Raw genomic sequence first — 22,718 nt, 5'->3', positions numbered from 1 at the left:
TATGTTGTTGACATTTCATTAACTGGTAACACATAACTGGATGAGCCTACATAATTTTTGTTACAAACATACACACACACACGCACGCACGCACACACTTCATTGCATATATACATGTTTATACGTGTATATACATGTACATTTCTTCAATTGACATTGCTCATTATTTGTCCCCTAGCGGTGAAACCGGAGGAGACTAAAGTGTTTGTCTCCGTCTGTTTGTCCGGATGTTGGTTTCCAGACGATGACTTGAGAAAAGATAGATGGATTTGACTGAAACGTCACTTACTGTTAGGATATGAGGTAATACAGAGTGAGATTGAGTTTGGGGTCGAACGGTCAACTACAAAGGTCACTGTAGCTATACATAGATATTTTTCGTCAAATTTTGGTTTTCAGATGGTAACTTCAGAAAGGATTGACGGATTTGTTTGAAAATTCATACGCTGTTAGCTTCTGAAGTTATATAGAGCCGGATTGAGTTTGGGGTCAAAGAGTCAATCAGCTTCGAAGCCACTATCACTAAAAATAGTCTTTTATCGTCATAGTTTGGTTTCCAGATGAAAACTTATGATAGGATTGACCAATTGTATTGAAATTTGATGCACTGTCATAATATTAGAAAATATACGGATGGGATGGAGTTGGAGGTGAAAAGGTCAACTGTGAAGGTTATGAAGGTCGCTTACTACAATAGACATTTATCACCATTTTCAGGGCCCTGCATCAAAGATACGAGAAGCAAAATTTGTCAAAATAACACCAGTAGTCAACTGACCAATGTTCAAGGTCACTGTGTCAAAAGGTCAAGGTCAAATATTATATCTTTACTGACAATTTAGATATAAAGGTTAAATTTATTTTGAAAGGTCAGAGGCAAAGCGGGGTCCTTTCTGATATGTCAGTGTTTTTAGTTTGTTTTCCAAATAATCACGCAATTAAATTAAGGATGATAAACTTGATTAAAACTTCATACAGTATTAAGCACAAAGGAGTGCATAAACATTTTTTTCGTGTTATTTTCTTGTTTTTGAATCCTCCCTGTCCAGACACTGGTTTTAGGAGGGAAGACTTTCAATTTTTAAAATGAGATATTTGTTCATTGCTATCAAGATCTGTGTTGCTTAGAAAATTTAATTTACGACAGGGGACGAGGGTTGCATGCAACACTAGCCGTAATTCAGTATTATTAACAAGAGATCCCAGAGGGATCTTAACGTCCACCATTGTTTGATCTTTATTTGCTCTTTGAAAGTTGGATACTTTCCCTTCTTTTCTCTTTTCTTCTCTGTTTTTGCTCTTAATGATAAGCCGTTTGAACATTTCTTTGCGGAAATTTCGATGATAATCTTTACTTGTCGAATCCGAAATGGCCGTTTGGAAGCCATTTTGTTTTTTCTGATCAGTCCCAAAATCAAAACAGCACAAGGAGAGACCATATGGAACATACTTACGAAATTTGAGAGATATCCATTCAGTACTTCTTAAGAAATAGTGATAACGAAACTTTCGAAGTAAAAAATTCGAGAAGTTGTTCTTTTGTGATCAGTACCAAAATCAAACAGGCACAACTATGGACAAAGGGAACCCACATATCATATTTAATAAAGATCCATTCATACTTCTGAAGAAATAGCGATTACAATCTTTCAAAGTCATAATCCTTTTGGTCAGTCCCAAGATTACATGGACAGCTAGAGACCTCATCTGAAATTTAAGAGAGGTTCATCCAGAACTTTTGAAAAAATAGCGATTGAAAAATTTCATTGGAATAAATCCAATGTGTTCACCAAAATTAAACAGGCACGACTAGGGACCAAGGGGAACATACATATACAGTTTGAGGATGATCCACCCAGTACTTCTCTAGAAATAGTGATAACAAAAATTGTTTACGGACGAACAGACGGACAAAACGCTCTCTCTTAGGAGAACATAAAAAATAATGTTGGCGTTATATTATCAATTGATATAATCAATATATGAGTTGCTATGGTGTGGGTTTTTTTTTTTTTTTACTTTATTTCTTTTATCTTAACTCGCATGTTTTGCCCTTCAGGCAGGTTTAAGTTTGTAAATGATGACTGAAATCATCGCTTGTCATGGTTGTCTTCTCTTTCACCAGTCTTTTCGCACTCTCTATCTTTGTGAATTTTACGGTGAAAACCATAACTGAATTATTTTTTCTGTTTTAATATCGCTCCGGCGTATTGTTCACATGTCAACCCTGGTCCATATCATACTTAAGAAACACTTCTTTAGAATACTTTGTATCTTCATCTTTCGCTATGGATCTAATCCCTACGTGGAGTGTGCTAGTTCGGTCTGGTCGCCCTACAAGAAAAACAATATAGAAGCAACAGAGAACGTCCAAAGACGAACAACAAAGATGCTACTACAGATTGAAACAGCCAACTTAAAAATTCAGACGAATGCGAGGAGTTATGATAGAAGTGTTTAAAACTCTGAAAGGAAAGGAATATATGACCAGAAAATTTTATCAAAGTTGGTGGAACTAAATATGTCCAGTAACACAAAGAGAAGCTCACTTAAACTAGCTAAGCACTACTGTACTAGAGACATCATGAAATGTAATTTCACCATTAGGATAGTACACATGAAACAACCTGATTTCGGCTAAGACAACAGAACAGTTTCAACAGTTTTGGGAGAATCACCCACTTCGATTTGCTCATACTGCTAGCTATGGACCGGAAGGATGACAATTCGTTACCCAGCGTTAGAGAACCAGCAGGTCTTGAAGACAGAATATGCTTACGGTAACATAAGGTATTATTAAGCATTCTCAATATTTGGTGCTCGCGCATGCGCTATACTCACAAAGTCGCGACTGAAAACGGTCACAAATGAAAATGCCACCTGGGTCAGTATACAGTTTTCGGGCGGCAATTAGTATAACCAAAATTTAAGATGACCACAATTCCAGACACCTGTCGTTAGATAGAAAGGAGTTCAAGGGATCACAAGAAGAGGAAATCGACGAACGTGTTTTAGAAATGATTACTACTGGAACTTCCACTGCAACATCGCTTGATTTTCTCAACTTAGTAATACAGTCTAACAATGCTTTAGAGGGAACACCTTTAAGTGATCCATTTTCAAAAAATTTCTGAAATTGGTTCATGAACTAGTTGATACTTTAATTAGGTTATCTGACCCGAAGGGTTAAGATGACCTATAGTCATCGTGCTTCGTCTGTCGCCGTGCGTCGTGCGTGCACTTTAAAACCCTACTCCTCTTTCACACTTGAATAGATTTCAACCAAATATGGTCTGAAACATCATCATGAATGGGGAATCATTTCGTAAACTCAGAAATTTTATTTTACCTCTAGGAACATGTGTCTTTGTATTGAGTGTTAACTGTAGCGTAGTTAAGCAATTTATTATAGGCCTATTTGGGCTCTTACATATATAGGTCTTTATAGTCAGATGACCCTTAAGCCCAGTGGGCCTCTTGTTTTTCGTTTTTGTTTTTCGTGTAAAATTTGAGAGAGGTGTAAATAGGTCTCTTTATGACTTCACATTGCTTATAGCCAAACAATTTTCCACCAATATAAACCTATGGAAATAGTTAAAACTCCAGTTGAAGTATGAAATAAGGTAATGAAGTGTTTGCATATGATAAGACTTGACTTGATGTCTTGGAAAGACATTGGAATGGCGCTCTTTAGGTGTAAAATCGACATCGTTTATCAAGGAGGAAGCAGAAAAATTGTTTTATAAATAATAGTTTTCTATCTTAAATGAAATCAAATTAATAAATAAATAATTCATATTGAATTTTTTTTAAGTGCTGAATGGGCAAGAAGAAATTATCTATGGACAAGTTTATTTCTGGTGTCTACTTGCCCCATGCAAGAACTTGTAGGGGATTCAAAGAGCAACAGATCTATCATTTACTGATTTTGGACAGATGTTTTCAGCCCCTTATGTAAGGCAAGTAAAAAAAGTCATTTCAAATTGTAAAGCAAGTGAAAAGTCATTTGTTGTCTTCATGGGGGGGGGGGGTTACATCTTATTCTAAAGAGTGTGATCCCTGTATATACAGAGTCGAAAGTCACCTTTGTGTAGCACATGGCTAACTATACAGCATATTGGTCAATCGTATACACAACTATCGACCTCTTTTACCTGTTTAATTATCAAAAGTTGGCTACTTAATTAGTGTCATCATTCTGTAGCAGTGACTTGCCTGGTCATGTTTTATAGGAAAGGTGTAGTAGGCTATGTTTTGTGTGTCTCCCAGTATCCCAGCACAATTGACAAAGGAATATTTTTTTATAATTGTTTTATTTTCAAGATTTTAGGACATATAAACGTATACAGTATTCATATACATCCACTTACATCATTACACATCATCCATACTCACACCATTACACATCATCCATACTCACACCATTACACGTCATCCATACCCACACCATTACACGTCATCCATACTCACACCATTACACGTCATCCACACTCACACCATTACACATCATCCATACTCACACCATTACACATCATCCATACTCACACCATTACACATCATCCATACTCACACCATTACACTTCATCCATACTCACACCATTACACATCATCCATACTCACACCATTACACATCATCCACACTCACACCATTACACATCATCCATACTCACACCATTACACATCATCCACAATCACACCATTACACATCATCCATACTCACACCATTACACGTCATCCATACTCACACCATTACAGATCATCCATACTCACACCATTACACATCATCCACACTCACACCATTACACGTCATCCATACTCACACCATTACACATCATCCATACTCACACCATTACACATCATCCACACTCACACCATTACACATCATCCATACTCACACCATTACACATCATCCATACTCACATCATTACACATCATCCATACTCACACCATTACACGTCATCCATACTCACACCATTACACATCATCCACACTCACACCATTACACGTCATCCATACTCACACCATTACACATCATCCACACTCACACCATTACACGTCATCCATACTCACACCATTACACGTCATCCATACTCACACCATTACACATCATCCATACTCACACCATTACACATCATCCATACTCACACCATTACACATCATCCATACTCACACCATTACACATTATCCATACTCACACCATTACACTTCATCCATACTCACACCATTACACATCATCCATACTCACACCATTACACATCATCCACACTCACACCATTACACATCATCCATACTCACACCATTACACATCATCCACAATCACACCATTACACATCATCCATACTCACACCATTACACGTCATCCATACTCACACCATTACAGATCATCCATACTCACACCATTACACATCATCCACACTCATACCATTACACTTCATCCATACTCACACCATTACACATCATCCATACTCACACCATTACACATCATCCACACTCACACCATTACACATCATCCATACTCACACCATTACACATCATCCACAATCACACCATTACACATCATCCATACTCACACCATTACACATCATCCATACTCACACAAACACACCATTACACATCATCCATACTCACACCATTACATATCATCCATACTCACACCATTACACATCATCCATACTCACACACTCACACCATTACACATCATCCATACTCACATCATTACACATCATCCACACTCACACCATTACACATCATCCATACTCACACCATTACACATCATCCATACTCACACCATTACACATCATCCATGCTCACACACTCACACCATTACACATCATCCATACTCACATCATTACACATCATCCACACTCACACCATTACACATCATCCATACTCACACCATTACACATTATCCATACTCACACCATTACACATCATCCATACTCACACCATTACACATCATCCATACTCACACCATTACACATCATCCATACTCACACCATTACACATCATCCATACTTACACCATTACACATCATCCATACTCACACACTCACACCATTACACATCATCCATACTCACACCATTACACATCATCCATACTCACACCATTACACATCATCCATACTCGCACACTCACATGTACATTTTCTCTTCTTTGCCTTCATCATCATGATCATCATCATCGTCATCATCATATCATCATCATCATCATCATCCTTCTCCTCATCCTCCTCCTCATCATCATTATCCCCTTCCTCCTTCTTCTTCTCCTCCTCCTGATCATCATCATCATCATCCTCCACGAACAGCAGTTCACAATAATCAGTTATCAACATTCATCCTCATTGCTAACGTAAAAGTAGTGCTGCTTATTACATATGTTTTAACGGTTAAATCATATTAACATGATATGAAACTTCAAAAGTTGTTTCCAGAAGCATAACAAAAGCAAATTTTCAGTTTTGTTCATACATTCTACGCCGTTGGAAGTACAGCGCAATGTGTCTATTGTAGCTTGTGTTTCATTCAACAGTAAGTAACGTCAGGATACTGTTTACCTAATTTGGAAACTTTGAGTTGAAATTTGGATAAGTTGAAATATTATCTGTGGTCATTTGAATTTCAAGATAAGGACTCTCAACTGTATATGGTCTGCAGTTATCTCGGGTGATGGGAACTCATTTTGTTTTGTATCTGTTTTAAACCGTTTTTTGTAATCACTACTTCTTAAGAGGTTTTGAAAGGATCTTTCTCAAATGGCATTTTCGCTGTTTCTCACTACATACTGCACATATCATTCCCTCGTTTAATATGTAGGTTCCGATGCATGCTCAATTTCGAGACTAAGTGGAAAAACAAAATGGCTGACGGACTGCTATCTTGGAATTTAATAATTGAAGATAATTATTACGATTTCTTCTTGTTAAAGATGTTACAATATCATGAAGTCGGATATAACTGTACAGCAGAAAATTACGAGGAAAGAACAGAAAAGAAAGGAAAAGATCCAACTCACGTTAAACCAATAAAAAAGATCAGTTTGATGGTAGGTGCCAAGATCCCGCTGGGATAACTTGTTTCATAATATAATTAATTTGTGTCACTTACAGAAGTGAAACATAATATTTTGTACAGTATTCATTTTCTGGGTATAGACTCAACAAACAATTTATAAATTTTCAAAATTATTTTTCTGTGTTATGATATTACATTAGTCGTAAACATCGGTTTAAAGATAGAAAATGTTGCTTCTTAGAGGCAATTCGAATTTTGAGTCCCAACATTCCATTGACAACATTGTAAATGCATGGACATATGATACGGCGGGATAAGAGACAGGGCTGAATGGCGAGTTCTCTGGCATTAAGCTTTTGTGTTTGTGCACTGAGCCGTGCAGTCCCCTCTTCTCCGTGTTGTTGTCTTACCTTCTGCATGTACCCATGCCCGATTCACTCCTACCCTGATCAGCCTGACTGTTTTAGCTCACCTGAGCCATTTGTCCGTCAACTTTTTTTTTTCTACAAATCGTTATTAAGCATGAAAGACTGAGCGGATTTTGACCAAATTTTGTCAGAGGCAAATTTTGTATAAATGGTGGGTCGCTAAGGGACAAGATTCAAAAGCAGTTTTTTTTAAAGTCCTACTCCCCCTGTAGGAATGATTGGATTTTGACCAAATTTAGTCTGAAGCATTCTTAGGTGAAGAGTAATCATTTTTTGTCTAAACAGTGTTTCGGCCCCATGGGACGGAAGGGGCGGGAGGGGCGAGGCCCAATAGGGGAAATAGAGCAAGTTCTTTACATTCTAACTCCTCTTGTAGAAATGATTGGAATTTGTCCCAATTAAGTCTGAAGCATTCTTGGGTGAAGCGTGATCAATTTTGCATAAATGGTGAGTCTGCCCCATGGGGTGGGAGGGATTGTCCAATAGGGAAATAGGGTGTGTTCCTTAAAATATTATCCTCCTGCAGGAGTGATTGGATTTCACCTAAATTTGGTCTGAAGCATTCTTGAGTGAAGCTAAATCAATTTTGTGTTAACAGTTGGCCTCGGCCCCTGGGACAGGAGGTATAGGACTCCAATAGGGAAAATTGAGCAAATTATTAAAATCTTTCTTCTAATTTTGTCTGAAGTATGAATGGTTTGTCGGACCTCCAAAGGGCGGAGGGTTGGGATCTGATAGGAAAATAGGTATTTTTGTGTTGTATGCTTGGATACTTTGAAAGCCAGTTGAGTGATGCAGGCCCTATGGGCCTCTTCCTAGGATGTTATGTTGAGGATGTGGTGTTTAAGTTGTGATACTGAGGTTGAGGACGTAGAATTGATGTTGTTTTGTTTGAGGTTGTGATGTTAAGGATGGGGTGATGAGGTTGCGATGTTGAGGATGTGGTGTGATGTAGTATTGAGGCCGTGGTGTTGATGCTGTAGATCTGAGATATGGTGATAAGGTTGCAATCTTTAGAATGTGGTATTGAGGATGTAGTATTGGGGCTGTGGTCTTGAGGTGTTGGTGATGTAGCATTAAAACAAATAAAAAAACGGCATGGAATAAAGTTAGGGCCACATAAGGCATCCCCCTAAAGAAATGCCTGGTCTAAGAAAAAATGCAGAGGGGAAAACTAGTAGTGAAAAGGCAGCTATTTTTGTCAAACTATTTCAAAAGGTACGTAGTTTTAAGAACTGCAATAATTTTTTTAGAAAATAAAACAAAAAACACAGACAACATCAGAAACATAAATAAAGATTCTTGTTAAGAAAAGTTTAATCAGTCCATTTCCAAACAGGAATATTTAAGAGCTCTCAATTCTAAAATAAATTACTTCCCTCGGCATAGATCATCTATCTTAAACTTTGTCCGAATAACGTTAATGATATCATTCTAGAACTGGTCAACACAAGATGGAAATCGGGTTCCTTAATACACACTGTTATTCACAAACCTGGTAAAGTTTGAGAAATACCAACATCCTACGGACTTAATGCGTGGACCTAGAACCTTTGTAAAGCAAAAGAAAACAATGATAAACAGCAGACTAAAACACAACTTAGAAAAACACAACATAATCGATAAAAATCCAAGCGACTTGAGGAACAACAGGTCGCCACTCGACTTCCTTTTTAGAATTACGTCAGAGGTTAAAAACGCGCCTAGCAAAAAACCACCACGTTATGGCTGTATTTCTAGGCCTCGAAAAAGCTTACAATCTAGTCTTGTATGAAAGACTTCTACTATCACTTAAGGAGATGGGTATCTCTAGTAAGATTTATCACTGAATTTTAAAAAGATAGGAAAATTCAAGACAGAGGAAAAAACACTAGATAATGGAGTCCCTCGAGGTAGTGTCATCTCGTCCAGACTATTTGATATATTCAAGAATAAACTTGACCAAATTCCACAAGAGTATTCAAAAACAAACAAATGAGCTAATATGGCACCATTTGCTGACGATACCAGTATATTTGGAGCACAAACAACGGTTACGCCATACAAAAAAAAATGATATAATTAAATTTTGGGCTACTGAAAGTTGGTTTTAAAAATTCACAGGGAAAAAAAATCCTCTAGAAGACTTAAAAAACAGATATATTTCTAGACGATAAGCGCCCTGAGTATGTAAATCAAGTCAAATACCTTAACGTGATTTTGGACCCTAAACTCTCCTGGAAACCTCACATTAGAACACAATGCGCTTACTTTAGTTTTGGGTAGCAATCTTGGATCAAATAAATACATTACTTAGTATATTAAGCACGCTAATAGGATTCAAAATAGATTACGGATGTCAAGTGTACAATTCGGCCTCAGATCATGTACTCGATATGTTGATGTAATTCAACACAAGGCACTTCAAGTTGTATTAGGATCTATTGTAAAAACACCGTCAGTTACCCTATTGGCAGAATCGGACGAACTGCCCCTAAAAAGAAGAGAAAAACTGACTCTCAAATATTGGACTAGGACGGAAACATTAGGACCAAATTTTTAACCTAACAAATTGATGAAAAAAATCCAAGAAATCAGTTTATAGAGACAAATTAAAACAACACAAGAAACCTGCTTCCGATCATCGGTTAGTTAATTTACTAAAGGAGTTTGATATACACAATGTTCAAATAGACGCAAAGTTTCAAAACCACTTACCGCCTTGGTTTCGCGGTAAACCCCAGATTTGTTACGCATGTTTTAACGCTTCCAACAAAAAACGAAGCCAACAGGAGCAGAAATAAAGACCATGGCAAGCATAGAACACAACCCCAGTTATTGTGTTGAATATTGCACTGACGGATCTAAAATTCCAACAGGTAGAGTAGGTCTACGAGTTTTTTTCCCCTGATAACAATATAAACGTATTAATCAGAATGTCGGACAATCGCTGTTTAGTCTAGTGATAATGTAGATATAGTCAGCGTTATGAAGTACAAATCAAACCAAACAGGGCATCCTCAAAGATAGACTTTTGACACTTCATTCTAGACACCAAAATATACCAAGACCAGCCACGCTAAATTTGATTTTACGTTCCCTACAATTATTAGATGAACAAGGTATCGCGGTAGAAAAAGTATATGTCCAATCTTAAGTTGATATTCACGGTAACGAAAGAGCTGACAAGCAAAGAAAGCGCTAAATCATAACATGGCTGACAATGATGTCAAAATTACCAAAACAGAAGACTTTGTGCTGATCAATAAAAAATAACATAAAAAATGGGATAAAATTTGGAGAGGCCAGAATAATTCAAACAACATGTGACAAATAAAAAAAAAACTATTACAAAGACAAAATTATACTGCCACAGTAATTCAGATGACAAAATTATCACAAGATTAAGATAAGGCAAAACAAAATTGAAATCGAACATTAATATTATGATGAAACACGTATCACCAAATTGTGAGCTTTGTAATAATGTGGAAACAATTGATCACGTGTTTTTCTTCTGTCCCAAACATCTAACAACTAAGACAGAACTGTATAAGGAATTAAATATGATTCCCAGGATACCCAGGGAGACTGTACCAGGGAGGATTAATATTGATCCTCTCATAAATTGGTGTATATTGACACTTCAGGAGGCATGATGTGTCCTCTTCTGTGCCCCATCCCCTGCATATACACTGTGAAAATAGTTTATGGCTTACAGCTAATGCCCCGGGGGTTCCGAGCGTAATGCTTGCTGCTGAAACTGTACACTAAAACAAAACTCCACATTACATTCAAACACAATATTGCACGGGTTATAATAACTGAATGGAGAATGGAGACTCGGCAAGGGTACTGTAAGGGACACAGTAGTGCTCCACTTCTGATTATCTAAACTTGACACAATACTTGCACAACCACTGGGATATTTTGTCAGACAACATCCCATTGATATACTTATATGATTCAAGGCAGGGACACCATGCCCTAAACTGCATGTTGCAACGTAGAGTCCGTTGGATGGGACTTTAAATGGTGGCCCGTATGAGAATGTCCAACTCGGACGATAAAGACTCCTCTGTGATTCTATTATCCGGTCATGTGACATTAGAATCATCAATGCTAGACTGACTTATACTTACTATCAAAAACATCTGCTTTTCAGTATGTATCGATGTAGATATATTAGATGATTTGGTAAAGAAACTTGTAAAAGTGTTTATCGGCTTCCAACAATCTCGTGTAAATGTAGACATACATTCTAAGATAAAATCACAATCTGTCTGCGAAATGACGATAATTAGCGAGGGCGAATAGACGATAATTATCGTTCTGTCGGGGCGTCAAAATCAGGGACGTGTTATACGTCCCTGGTCAAAACTAAGTATCGAATAATTCTAGTTACCCGTCATATTTAACAGAACGTCAGACTCCTGTGGTCTCTATACGATGACAGTGTCTTCTTCAAATTTTAACTTCATATAAAGAAAAATGTCCATTTTTAAGAGCAGGGTTGGAGGCTATGAGGTGGTGAATTATGGACGGGTGTGCCCAAAAGGTTGTCCATTGCTTGATTTGTAGAAACTCTTTCCAACCGCGGTAAAAGTAGGTCAGTGCTATAAATAGACATACTGTGAAAATGTGTATGTACACTCGTCCGTCAGCTGATCTGAGTTATTCTCACTGTGTGTGTATATACGTACGTGCATTGCTGACGAGACCTCTACTTCTCAACCGACTATCACAATACACCGAAATGTTTCTAACGACTCAACCGACATGACCTGACGAGTAAGGACGATGCCTGCTTCTAGAATCTGGTCCAAGTCGACGGGGAGATGAGCTAAGTGTACGGCGTAGTTCTGTTTATTTCATAACATTGTTTACTTGCGTAGTGTCTAAACTCGGTCGCTTACAGTATTACCAGCCAAGTACACGAATATGACCGATGAATCTATTTGAATCAATTCTGTGGATAGTTTTTGACATCTCATCATTTTAAAACACCTGTCGATGGTTACAGCAGGTAGACGGATGTACAATGGAAACCTGGCGGGCCGTCGCGCGGAGCAAGTATACAATTTCACTCAAACTGCAGAATCATTTGTTTGAATTTCATTAATTAGCATTCATACACAAATTTTCAAAACTATCTTATCACTTTGTTGCATTTAATTTAAGTTTAAAGCATAAAATGACCAGACTACGTTCATAATTCGCCTTCCAGGAAAACTAAGAAAAAGTGCCATCTTCCACACCCACAGGAATACTTAATCTCAGACTTTTTCTTAGACAGAATTTGATTGGTCAATACATATATGTAGTAGGTAAATTAAATTCGGTTACGGAGGAAAAATATATATACAAGAGAAGTTTTATATATTTAGAGGTTTGAATTTTGCAAGAAAAAAATCACACCCTGCCACAAGTATTGCAGCCTCCCACAAGTATTGCAGCCTGCCACAAGTATTGCAGCCTCCCACAAACCCACACAATCTACATACATACATTTACACCCTGTATACATACATTTAGGAGGGGGAGGGGATGGGGATTAGTGTGCCTACTACTATTACCGTAGATCTTAATAAAATCCAATCAATTTCACTCGTAGTGATTGAACTTTGATAAAACCAGATCAACACTTTAATTAGGTGAGATTTAATTAAAACATCAGTTTGATAAAAATCATCTCACAGGCTAGGTCGAGTAAAAGTTCCCAGCACCTGGGTTGGTTCAACAGTTAATTTCAACCCAGGTAACGACAAGATTGAAAGAGTGCATGCATTGTAGTCCATCTTCCCACCATTGCCAGAGTGTCACCTTTCTGCTTCATTGTACCTGATAGCTCTGTGGAAACCACACATCACCAGTTGTGTATACACTCAAGTCATTTTTTTTTTACACAACTAGTACTATCACCTTACGACACAAGGACGTCCCCTGTTATATAATAATGTAATACTTCTGACACAACTTGTCATGACACAAGGATGTCCCATGTCATATACTTACTGAATATTTCTGAAACAACTGCAATACCAAGGGCAGCCTAAGTGGTATACTGAGGAAATATTTTGATACGATTTTCAACTTGTCACTCATTGATGTCCCTGTCAAAGACAAATGTAATATTTCTTACACAACTAATGCCTTGCGACTGGAAGACGTCCACGATTGTATTGACAAAATATTTTTGACACAACTGTCATCTTTTTATAGAGGGATTTTCCCAGTCACAGACAAATATAATATTTCTGATACATGTGTCACCTTTTTGATATAACCCATTATTAGCACTGGTTTGATTTTTTTTTACAGACACTATGGGGAAGACACCAGAGATATGAAGGGTAGTGACGTTCCTTTCAACATTTCACTACCGTTGCTGGGGATTGGACTGCTATCTCTTCTCCTCAGCCTCACCTTCTGTTGTTACATGTGGAGGTCTGTAGTTATGATAGTTGTGGTAATAACTTTCAGCCAAGAAATGAGAATATTTAGTGTTTTAAGTTACCAGGCCCAAGGTCCATCTGTCCATCTAGCCTCAATAACCAAAATGCCAAATATCATGGTATTTGGTTGGTGGGTAGCTGGGATGAAGCCTGACAAAGTTTGCGAAAAGAAATGACCTTGACCCTTATGCCAGGTCACATTGTCAAAACCTGTAAAAGACTTCTTCTGGTGGAAAGATGGTTCTATGCCAAAGCCAACAAATTTTGAAAAAAAAAGCAATTTACCCGTAATTAAGGTCATAACGGTCACTATTCAGAGTTGAGTCTTAAAAGCTGTTTGTGGTGGCAATTGTTGAAAATTGATTTGATGTGCCCACTTTGAATGCCTATAGTATACATGTTAATATATTTTGTGATAAACACTAATTCTATATTTGATGAACATTGAATACCAAGTGAGTGATGCAGGCCTATTGGCCATATCATTCATTTTACGTCCATCCATGTGCCTGTCCGTCATCAACTTTTCCATCAACAACTTCTTCTCAATAACCACCTCACCAAATGTCATGGTATTTATTTAGGTTGTGGATTGCTGGGATGAAGCTAGACAAAATTTGCGAAAAGAAATGACCTTGACCCTTACTCAAGGTCACAGTTGTGGAACTAGTTATAATTATTAAGATAACATCTTCTGTCAAACCAAAAGGCACAGAGGCATGGTATTTGGCTAATAGGTTCCTAGAATGTGACTGACAACAATTGCATACAGGAAATGACCTTGACCCTTATTGAAGGTCACAGGGATACAATTTTTAGGTATAACAAAGTCTAAGGTGACTAAGTCTAAAACCCTTCATCTGGCATTTTGTCGTGTGTCCGTAAACATTTTGTCATTTCCTACTGCTTCTCAAAAACCCCTGATCTGATTTCAATGAAATTTTACAGAAACCTTCCCTGGCCTAAGATGAACCAAATTTTTGAATTATACAGTCCCCATCCCCTGGGGCTTGAGGGGCCGGGCCAAAAGGGATTAAATTGACTCAGATTTGAAAAATCTTTTTCCAAGACCCAATTATGGTAGAATCAAATACTCTTCACGAATGGAAGCATCTTAAAGTGCTTTACCTAAATTGTGAATTTCATGTACCCACTTTGATTGCCAACGGTTTATATGTCAATATTTTGGTGATATGAACACCGATTCTATTGTTTACAAACATTGAATACCAGGTGAGCAATGTAGGCCCATTGGGCCACTTGTTTGTCTTTTTTTTTTTTTTTTTTTTTAATATTCTTGCAACTATGATGTAAAAACTACAAGTACTTTTGAATGCGACTTTAGGATAGTTTTTTTTTGTATTTGCTATCCTTAATAGACAGGTTGTCCTGTTTATCTAGATGTCAGTTTAGGAAGGTATTTAGGCTGTGCTTCAAAATCATAAATACAGGTTATCATTGTATAGGTAATTTACTGGTTCTTTGTTTGGTCCAATAAAATTCAAGACTTGTTTTGACCAAAAACGTCATATATATATAGGGTGTTGTTTTGATTTGATCAATAAAATAGTGGACTTTTCAATGACCTTGATGTTTGTTGGTCCATCAAGTTTCACTGTCAGTAATTTTTTTTTTTTTTTGATGTGAAATATCATTTTAATAACAACTTAACCTTTCAAACCAAATTGTTTATTATTAACATTGTGATATATTCTCTTAAGTTTAAGCAGGTTATGTATTGGGAGTTTTTGCTGAAATAAAATGACTTTTTTCATCCCAAATATGTCATTTTTCTAAAATTGATGAGACTTGCATCAGATTAACAAAAAAAATATCAACTTATGGTGCATGGTTCTACAAGAGAAGTTACAGTCTAGAACTCACACCTCTGTTTGTAATTAGCTTCCTGGTCATGGACATTTGGCAAGCTATAAATAGCCTTTATTTTTGTGGATAATACTTTTTTTTTGTTTTAATACTGATTAATATCACAAAACCGAATTCTTTTGAATTACATGAGAGATAGATTTAAAATTGATTTTTTAAGCATTTAATATCTTTTTTTGTTTCTATTAGTGGTAAGTTATGTAATATAAGAAAGACACTATTTAGAACAGCATTCTTGTTTGACAGATTGCGATGTAAGGCTCGTCAGGAACAAGGTTATAGAAGAGTAAGTACAACATACTGCACCAATATCACGTCTGTAGCATGTGCATTGCATGGACATGTGTAATGGTACTGGTAATACAATCAAGGCTGTTTGATAGAATTTCCAACTATACATAAAAAAATAGGAGATTCCATGAAAAGGAAGACATTTTCTCCTCCAGATGAGATTTTGTTGAGTCAGCATCTTACTGTATTACTTTCGCAGTATGCCATTGGGACTAACATGTTACCTCTACCTCAGACTCAGAGTCAAGGGTTGGGCTTATTACATTACATTTACATTACATTATATAAGATTTCCACTAAAACATGTATGTTTACAGTTAATATCTGTTCAGTACACTAAAATGTATATGTTTACAGTTATACCTGTTCAGTGCTCTAAAATATGTATTAATTAATTGGGTCACCTCTAAGTCAAAGGTTAAATACTTTTACAATTTTACCTAATAATCTGTAGTAAAAAGTTGTGTACCTGTGACTTATCACAAATTCAAAATAATATGAGAATTTATATTATTTATATAATTTTATTTATTGAATTAATAGTAAGAAAAAAATTCTTTGCGTTCTTATGTTTTAGATAAAATTTAAGACGGGCAAAAAGAGGAAACTTCCAAATGATGTAAGTATGTGTGTTTTACATGTAAGGTTTTTTTTTTTTATTAGTTTGTCTGGTAATTATCACCCTGTGAACAACCATGGCCATATTTAGGCTGAGTCTCCTTTTAACAGCTGGTGGCTATCTCTTTGAACAACATGCAAGAGGCCCTTAGCATGTTAGTCAAGCAATTTGGTTATTATGGTTAATTTTCTTGCCAAAGAACACAACCATTTCAGCACAGGAGGGTCCCATTTCTCATCTATAAAACACTGACACTGTTGCAAAATTTAATCACGCCTCACATCTACATTGCAGGTTTTAAACTATGATGCTTGAACAAATGAGCTATATAAAATAACTTAATGAATTAAACAGTTTTAAAGAAAATGAAGATATTATATGAAATTGTACCTGATGCTATGTTTTATGTTAACCAGACTTGTCCTGTGTGTATCGAGGAGTTTGAACAGTCAGAATATGTGGCCATATGTCCGTGCAACCACTGCTTCCATATGAAGTAAGTAATTCATTGTAAATATTAACTTATGTAAACTGAAATTTTTAAATTATTTTGATATTGGCAACTTTTCCAAACCATTCTATCGCCAACCTGCTTACTGTTTGGTATGGAATTGTTTTTCTGATAATGAAGACAAAGAGTACCAAAGTCCATCTGTAATACTGAATACTAAACAGACATGTATGTCTGTATTTCAATAGGATCACATCATTATTTCATTTTTGATAATTTCAAATTTTGAGTGACACATATTTGTTTTTGGTGCATTCAGTTATCAGTAAATTTTATCAGTAAATTTCATCAGTAAATTTTATCAGAAAAAATGTTTGGTTTGTCTGCATCATTAGTATTAGAAAACAATGTACAGGTATTCTTGAAATAGTGTTATACTTTATATACAAGTGAAATGATTACAAATATTGAAAATGATTGCATGATTTCATAAAATAATAATTTTTTTTACTGGGGTTGAGGTTGTGGTAAGAAGTTGTATCATTTACATTTTTCTAGTCCTAAATGAAGAATCTGACCTCATTGTATACTTGAATTAAGATGAAGATTCTGTTCAAAATATCACCCTATGATTCTGTTTTCTGCCTAAACTTGCTGCAATTCTTTATCTACCTACTTATTTGTAGTTTGAAGTTTGGTTTTGTATTGAATGATAACAACAAATAAACGTATGTTAAAAGTTACGTCTGCATTCCCTGTGGAAATATCAAGAATATAAAAAAATGATAATGGATTGAGGATATTTTCTGATATACTCAATCCTCGATACTCCAGAGGTTGAGGATATTTTCTGATATACTCAGTCCTCGATACTCCAGAGGTTGAGGATATTTTCTGATATACTCAGAGGTTGAGGATATTTTCCTCGAGGTTGAGGATATTTTCTGATATACTCAGTCCTCGATACTCCAGAGGTTGAGGATATTTTCTGATATACTCAGTCCTCGATACTCCAGAGGTTGAGGATATTTTCTGATATACTCAATCCTCGATACTCAGAGGTTGAGGATATTTTCTGATATACTCAATCCTCGATACTCCAGAGGTTGAGGATATTTTCTGATATACTCAGTCCTCGATACTCCAGAGGTTGAGGATATTTTCTGATATACTCAGTCCTCGATACTCCAGAGGTTATAATCACTTTTACTCTCAGCACTCCTGGAACATGTCATAGCCAATTGAAGGTTCCCTGTGCAACACCCTGTGGATGAGATGAAAAGACTAGTTTGACCTTTGGATATGTATCAGTTGAATCTCAAGGTTGCGTAACCGTATGTTGTAATGACTTTGAAGTTGCATGTCGTAAACTTTGTTATCTTCAAAAGAAGCATATCAGCCTGTGATTGGTCAGTTTTTTTCTCCTGTAACCAATCAAATTACTTTGCTCGTGTCATCAGTTTTGCTAGACATGTTCCAAGGTGCAGAGAAAAAAAGGTGATCTTAACTCTTGGAGTATCAAGGATGCATATACTCCTGGACAAATTCAAATGTGTGACTATTGACAGGTGCCTACTGGAGTGGCTACGATATCAGAATGCCTGTCCCATGTGTAAGGCTCCCGTCCAGTCCTTGCCTTCCCCAGGGGAAAGAACTGGCCTCATTCCACTTGACCGGAGGACGCAGAGCTCAGAAACGCCTGGAACGTCTACTGTTGAGACAGTTTAATTACATACCTGTAAATAAATTGAGGGACCTCGGATACTTATTGTGATATATATGAACAAAGGCACTTGACAGATAAGTTGTGGATGTTGCAAACTTATTCCTCCAGTGACAAAGCAAACTTATTCTTTGGTGAAAAGACCGGATTATACAATACCGTGTTTGTGAAACTGAATGATGTATCCTGAAAGTTTTACAGGCAATATTTCTGGGAGAAGATTTCCAGACAGTATTTCTGGGAGAAGATTTCCAGACAGTATTTCTGGGAGAAGGTTTCCAGACAGTATTTCTGGGAGAGGGTTTCCAGACAGTATTTCTGGGAGAAGGTTTCCAGACAGTATTTCTGGGAGAAGATTTCCAGACAGTATTTCTGGGAGGTGTTTTCCAGACAGTATTTCTGGGAGAAGGTTTCCAGACAGTATTTCTGGGAGAAGGTTTCCAGACAGTATTTCTGGGAGATGGTTTCCAGACAGTATTTCTGGGAGATGGTTTCAAGACAGTATTTGTGTCTGTTTATATGGAACTAGACTGATATTGGTCACCATTTTCACTAAAATTAAAAATTTTGATTATGTTTAGACAAACTCCGATGAAAATTGGAAAGCTGTACTATCAAGTGCCTTTTGCAAAATATGTGTCTTAGAAATTTAAATACAATTATTGACAAAAATAGTTGGTATGAATGTATATCAGGAAGTGGATGGGATGATTATGCCTCCCTCGTGATACATATTCTGTGTTCATAACATCACATGTTCCACAGGATCACCATATTCCATTGCATCATTGTTAATGTTTGATAATATGCAAATTTTATGAGATATTTTTAATGGTCATATAATTTGTTCATGTTAAACATTGTACGTTGTTGAGATAATTGTCCTTCTAACTTAGTACTTTTGATACGGACCTCAGCCTCAGTACCAACCAGGTGGTAAATCAGTCTGATGTCTCATAAGGTGCAAACCCTCTGTAAATTGTACACAGGCAATTTTTGTATCATATCTAGTTAGAAGGTCTCCGCAACTTGGTTTGAATTTAAATCATTCCTTTTGAATTATCATACAGTTGTTAATATTACCTTTAGTAATAAACGGGCCACATTTAGATATGGGATTCCAGGTGACATAACTCGTTAACTGTTCACTTGATAGTTGTGTCTAACAGTAATGTATCAATGGTACGAAACTTAGCAAATCACTTTTCATTTTGCCCCATTTGTCAGCATAGCATCACTTAAACCTAGCTGTGACAACACAATTTAACCTGAGGTGATTTTTTTTTGTTTTTACCAAATGACAAGCACAAACTTAACAGAACTACCTTATCCAGTACTAGCATACAGATTAAAGCCTGCAGAGTATTGTTCGTTGCAAGTGTCGAATTTAAGGACAGTGCAGAAATTTTAACAAATCCAACTCTTAGGGCCCTACACTGAAGTTTTCAAAACATTGAACCTTCTTGACAACAAAATTCCAACCTTTTTTTTAACCCTTGTGACCTTGAATGTGAGACAATGTTCTCACTTAAACAAACTTGGTAGTCCTTCATACTGCCATGCTACAGGCCCAATATCAGACCTCTGGGCCTTTCGGTTATTGAGAAGTTACTTGAAGATTTCAACATAATTTAGCCCTGTGACCTTGAAAGTGGGTCAAGGTCATTCACTTTTCATTCATTCATTCATTCATTCATTTCTGGTATTAAGCTGAATTCATTTAGGGTTTTCAATCTGATATATCAGTTGAAAAATATCCATTTTTGTAAAAATAATGGTTTAATTTCCTCACATTTATTTTATTTTGTTAGAATTTCTTTCTAATAATTAGATTGTCAGTAAAATATCAGAGTATTTGAGTTGAGTGGCCTAATGTTAATTTGACTTTTAAAGCAAATATATATTTTTTTGATTGCTCAGAAATAAGCCTTATGTTTCGTCAAAACAATTGATATCATTATTGTATACTAACTGTTTTACTAACTGGTACATCCTGAAGCTCTTCGGATCACTAACCTGATAAAGTGTATGTATGTTAAAATGCCACTGATTATGATATCTGATATTGATGATAATTAATGTTTTGAAATGTATATTTTCCAACAATATAAGCATACATATAATATATATATAACAATAGTACTGTCATGAGTTATTGTTTCATGTTTAGAAAAAGTTGTTATCTGTTTGTTGTAATTTTTATCACTGTAAATACAGTTCTGATATAAATGCCAATAAAACAAATATTTTCATAGATAAATAGATTTCAAATATATGTTATCTTAATTGTACTCCAATATTAATGTAAATACCATGTTTATGTCTTAACATTCCTGAAATATCCATGTTACTTCATGTTGTCCATTTTGGCTTTTGTTTTAAATATTAGTTGTTGTGTCCTTAACCCACCAATGCATATCACTATTGATAACTAACAAGTGCTTTTTTGTTCACCCTCTGATAAGCCCACCCTCAGAGCCAGAATTTTTGTGTTCGCCCCGGTGCTTGTGTAAAACATGTGTGGTGACTTTTTTTATTTCTGTCTGAAGTGAATTGTTTACAAATTGTTATAAATTTTTGTTTGCTTGTCAAGAACATCACTTAATGAGCCTAAATCAGTTAAGTTTATTGAAATAATATTGATGTTTCAAATCAGTGTTCACATTACAAGTACTTACTTATCAGAAATGGACTTGACACAAATCAATGAGTATTCATGCCTGGTGACTATTAAATACAAGATTTGCAATACAGAGGTGGAACACACCTTCAAAATCCAAGGGTTTTCATCCTCAACATACAATATCTTATCCATGCTTTTTGGAATTTGTCATGGCAGATTTGAGGCCCCTTGGTTGAAGTAAATTTTGTCTGATTCCAAACAATGAAACTGACAAATCGCCATGATGTCCAATAAAGATTTCAGAGACAATGAAGTAGGTAAATGTTATCTTCTTGCTGCATTAGGCCTTGATAAACATTGGAACACTAGTTCCAAAAGAGCTAATTTTGACAAAATTTAAGTATGAAAAATAACAAATAGGGCAATAACTCCTAAATTATACAAAAGAGAGTTAAGGTTCTTGAACACTGCACTTTTCTTTATAGAGATCTATCTACCTATGAAGTTTCATGTTGTTACCTTTCACTGTCCAGACAAAATAATGACAGATGGACAGACAAATTAACAAACAAAAATGAACAGAAAGACAAAAAAAGTGGCGACATGCCCCCCTCCTACGGGGAACAAAATAAAGTCTATTTGAAACCTGAAGAAATTAAGTGGTTTAGTGACAGAAATTTAGGATAGATATTTTAAGACTTGCTGCAGCCTACAAAATAGCTGGAGCATGAAAATCCTAAACATATCGCCCACTAAGTGACACAAAAAGAATGTTCTACTTTGTCGTGACATTTTCCCATGGTGTGGAAAAGATTGTTTTATTGATGGTTGAACTTTTGTATTTTGAAATCTAGGTTCAGATAATTCTTCAAGGCAGATGGAGAGTTACAATTCTGTTGAAAATTCATCGAACTCAATAGAGGCAAACATTTCAGCAAATATTAGTTTTGGTAAAATTTTACAAATTGTAAATGTTTTTGGTCAAATTTTATAAAAATAAAAATCCTCAATATTCAATTCAAATATATACACTCTGATGCTGTTAAATATATTCCTGATATGATATGAATGATATTTTACATGATCGTTTTATTGCAAATAAATCATTTAATATTAAAGTTGTTATGTTGTCTTTAGTTTCATACTTTTCAGCCCGAGGAAAACTGAATGAAATTTTCCTCAGATTTTCCTTTATAAGGTCTAGGCCTAATGGTTTTTTAACATTGTGTTTATAGGTCAAGTGTCAAAG

General features: G+C 36.0%; 1 protein-coding gene across 4 annotated transcripts; it reads left to right on the top strand.

Moving 5' to 3' along the window:
• The first annotated feature begins 219 nt into the window (after positions 1-219).
• On the top strand, positions 220-22,587 carry LOC132544910 (RING finger protein 122-like). 4 transcript variants are annotated; one of them, XM_060208567.1, is made up of 6 exons: positions 220-303; positions 13,742-13,867; positions 16,009-16,048; positions 16,631-16,672; positions 17,089-17,168; positions 18,692-22,587. In XM_060208567.1, exons 1-6 carry the CDS (start codon positions 299-301, stop codon positions 18,849-18,851), a joined length of 453 nt encoding a protein of 150 aa, XP_060064550.1. In that variant the 5' UTR covers positions 220-298; the 3' UTR covers positions 18,852-22,587. The 4 variants fall into 4 exon arrangements, with proteins under 4 accessions (XP_060064550.1, XP_060064551.1, XP_060064548.1 ...); XM_060208568.1 differs by lacking the exon at positions 220-303 and adding an exon at positions 12,168-12,269; XM_060208565.1 differs by lacking the exon at positions 220-303 and adding an exon at positions 12,277-12,489.
• The last annotated feature ends 131 nt before the right edge of the window (positions 22,588-22,718 follow it).

Source organism: Ylistrum balloti, unplaced genomic scaffold, assembly GCF_031769215.1.
Source record: "Ylistrum balloti isolate Yb309-2 unplaced genomic scaffold, AGI_CSIRO_Ybal_v1 Utg369814, whole genome shotgun sequence".
NCBI lineage: Eukaryota > Metazoa > Mollusca > Bivalvia > Pectinida > Pectinidae > Ylistrum > Ylistrum balloti.
Note: the sequence above shows the minus strand (reverse complement) of the source record. Positions and strands in the feature narration are given on the sequence as shown.

What these genes read in the sequence shown, in the direction of transcription:
- LOC132544910 (XM_060208565.1), top strand. Translation starts at nt 12,434, where the DNA reads ATGGTTACAGCAGGTAGACGGATGTACAATGGAAACCTGGCGGGCCGT. An exon ending in CTGGCGGGCCGTCGCGCGGA is followed by an intron (nt 12,490 to 13,741) that starts GCAAGTATACAA and finishes TTTTTTTTACAG; the next exon opens with ACACTATGGGGAAGACACCA. An exon ending in TTCTGTTGTTACATGTGGAG is followed by an intron (nt 13,868 to 16,008) that starts GTCTGTAGTTAT and finishes CTTGTTTGACAG; the next exon opens with ATTGCGATGTAAGGCTCGTC.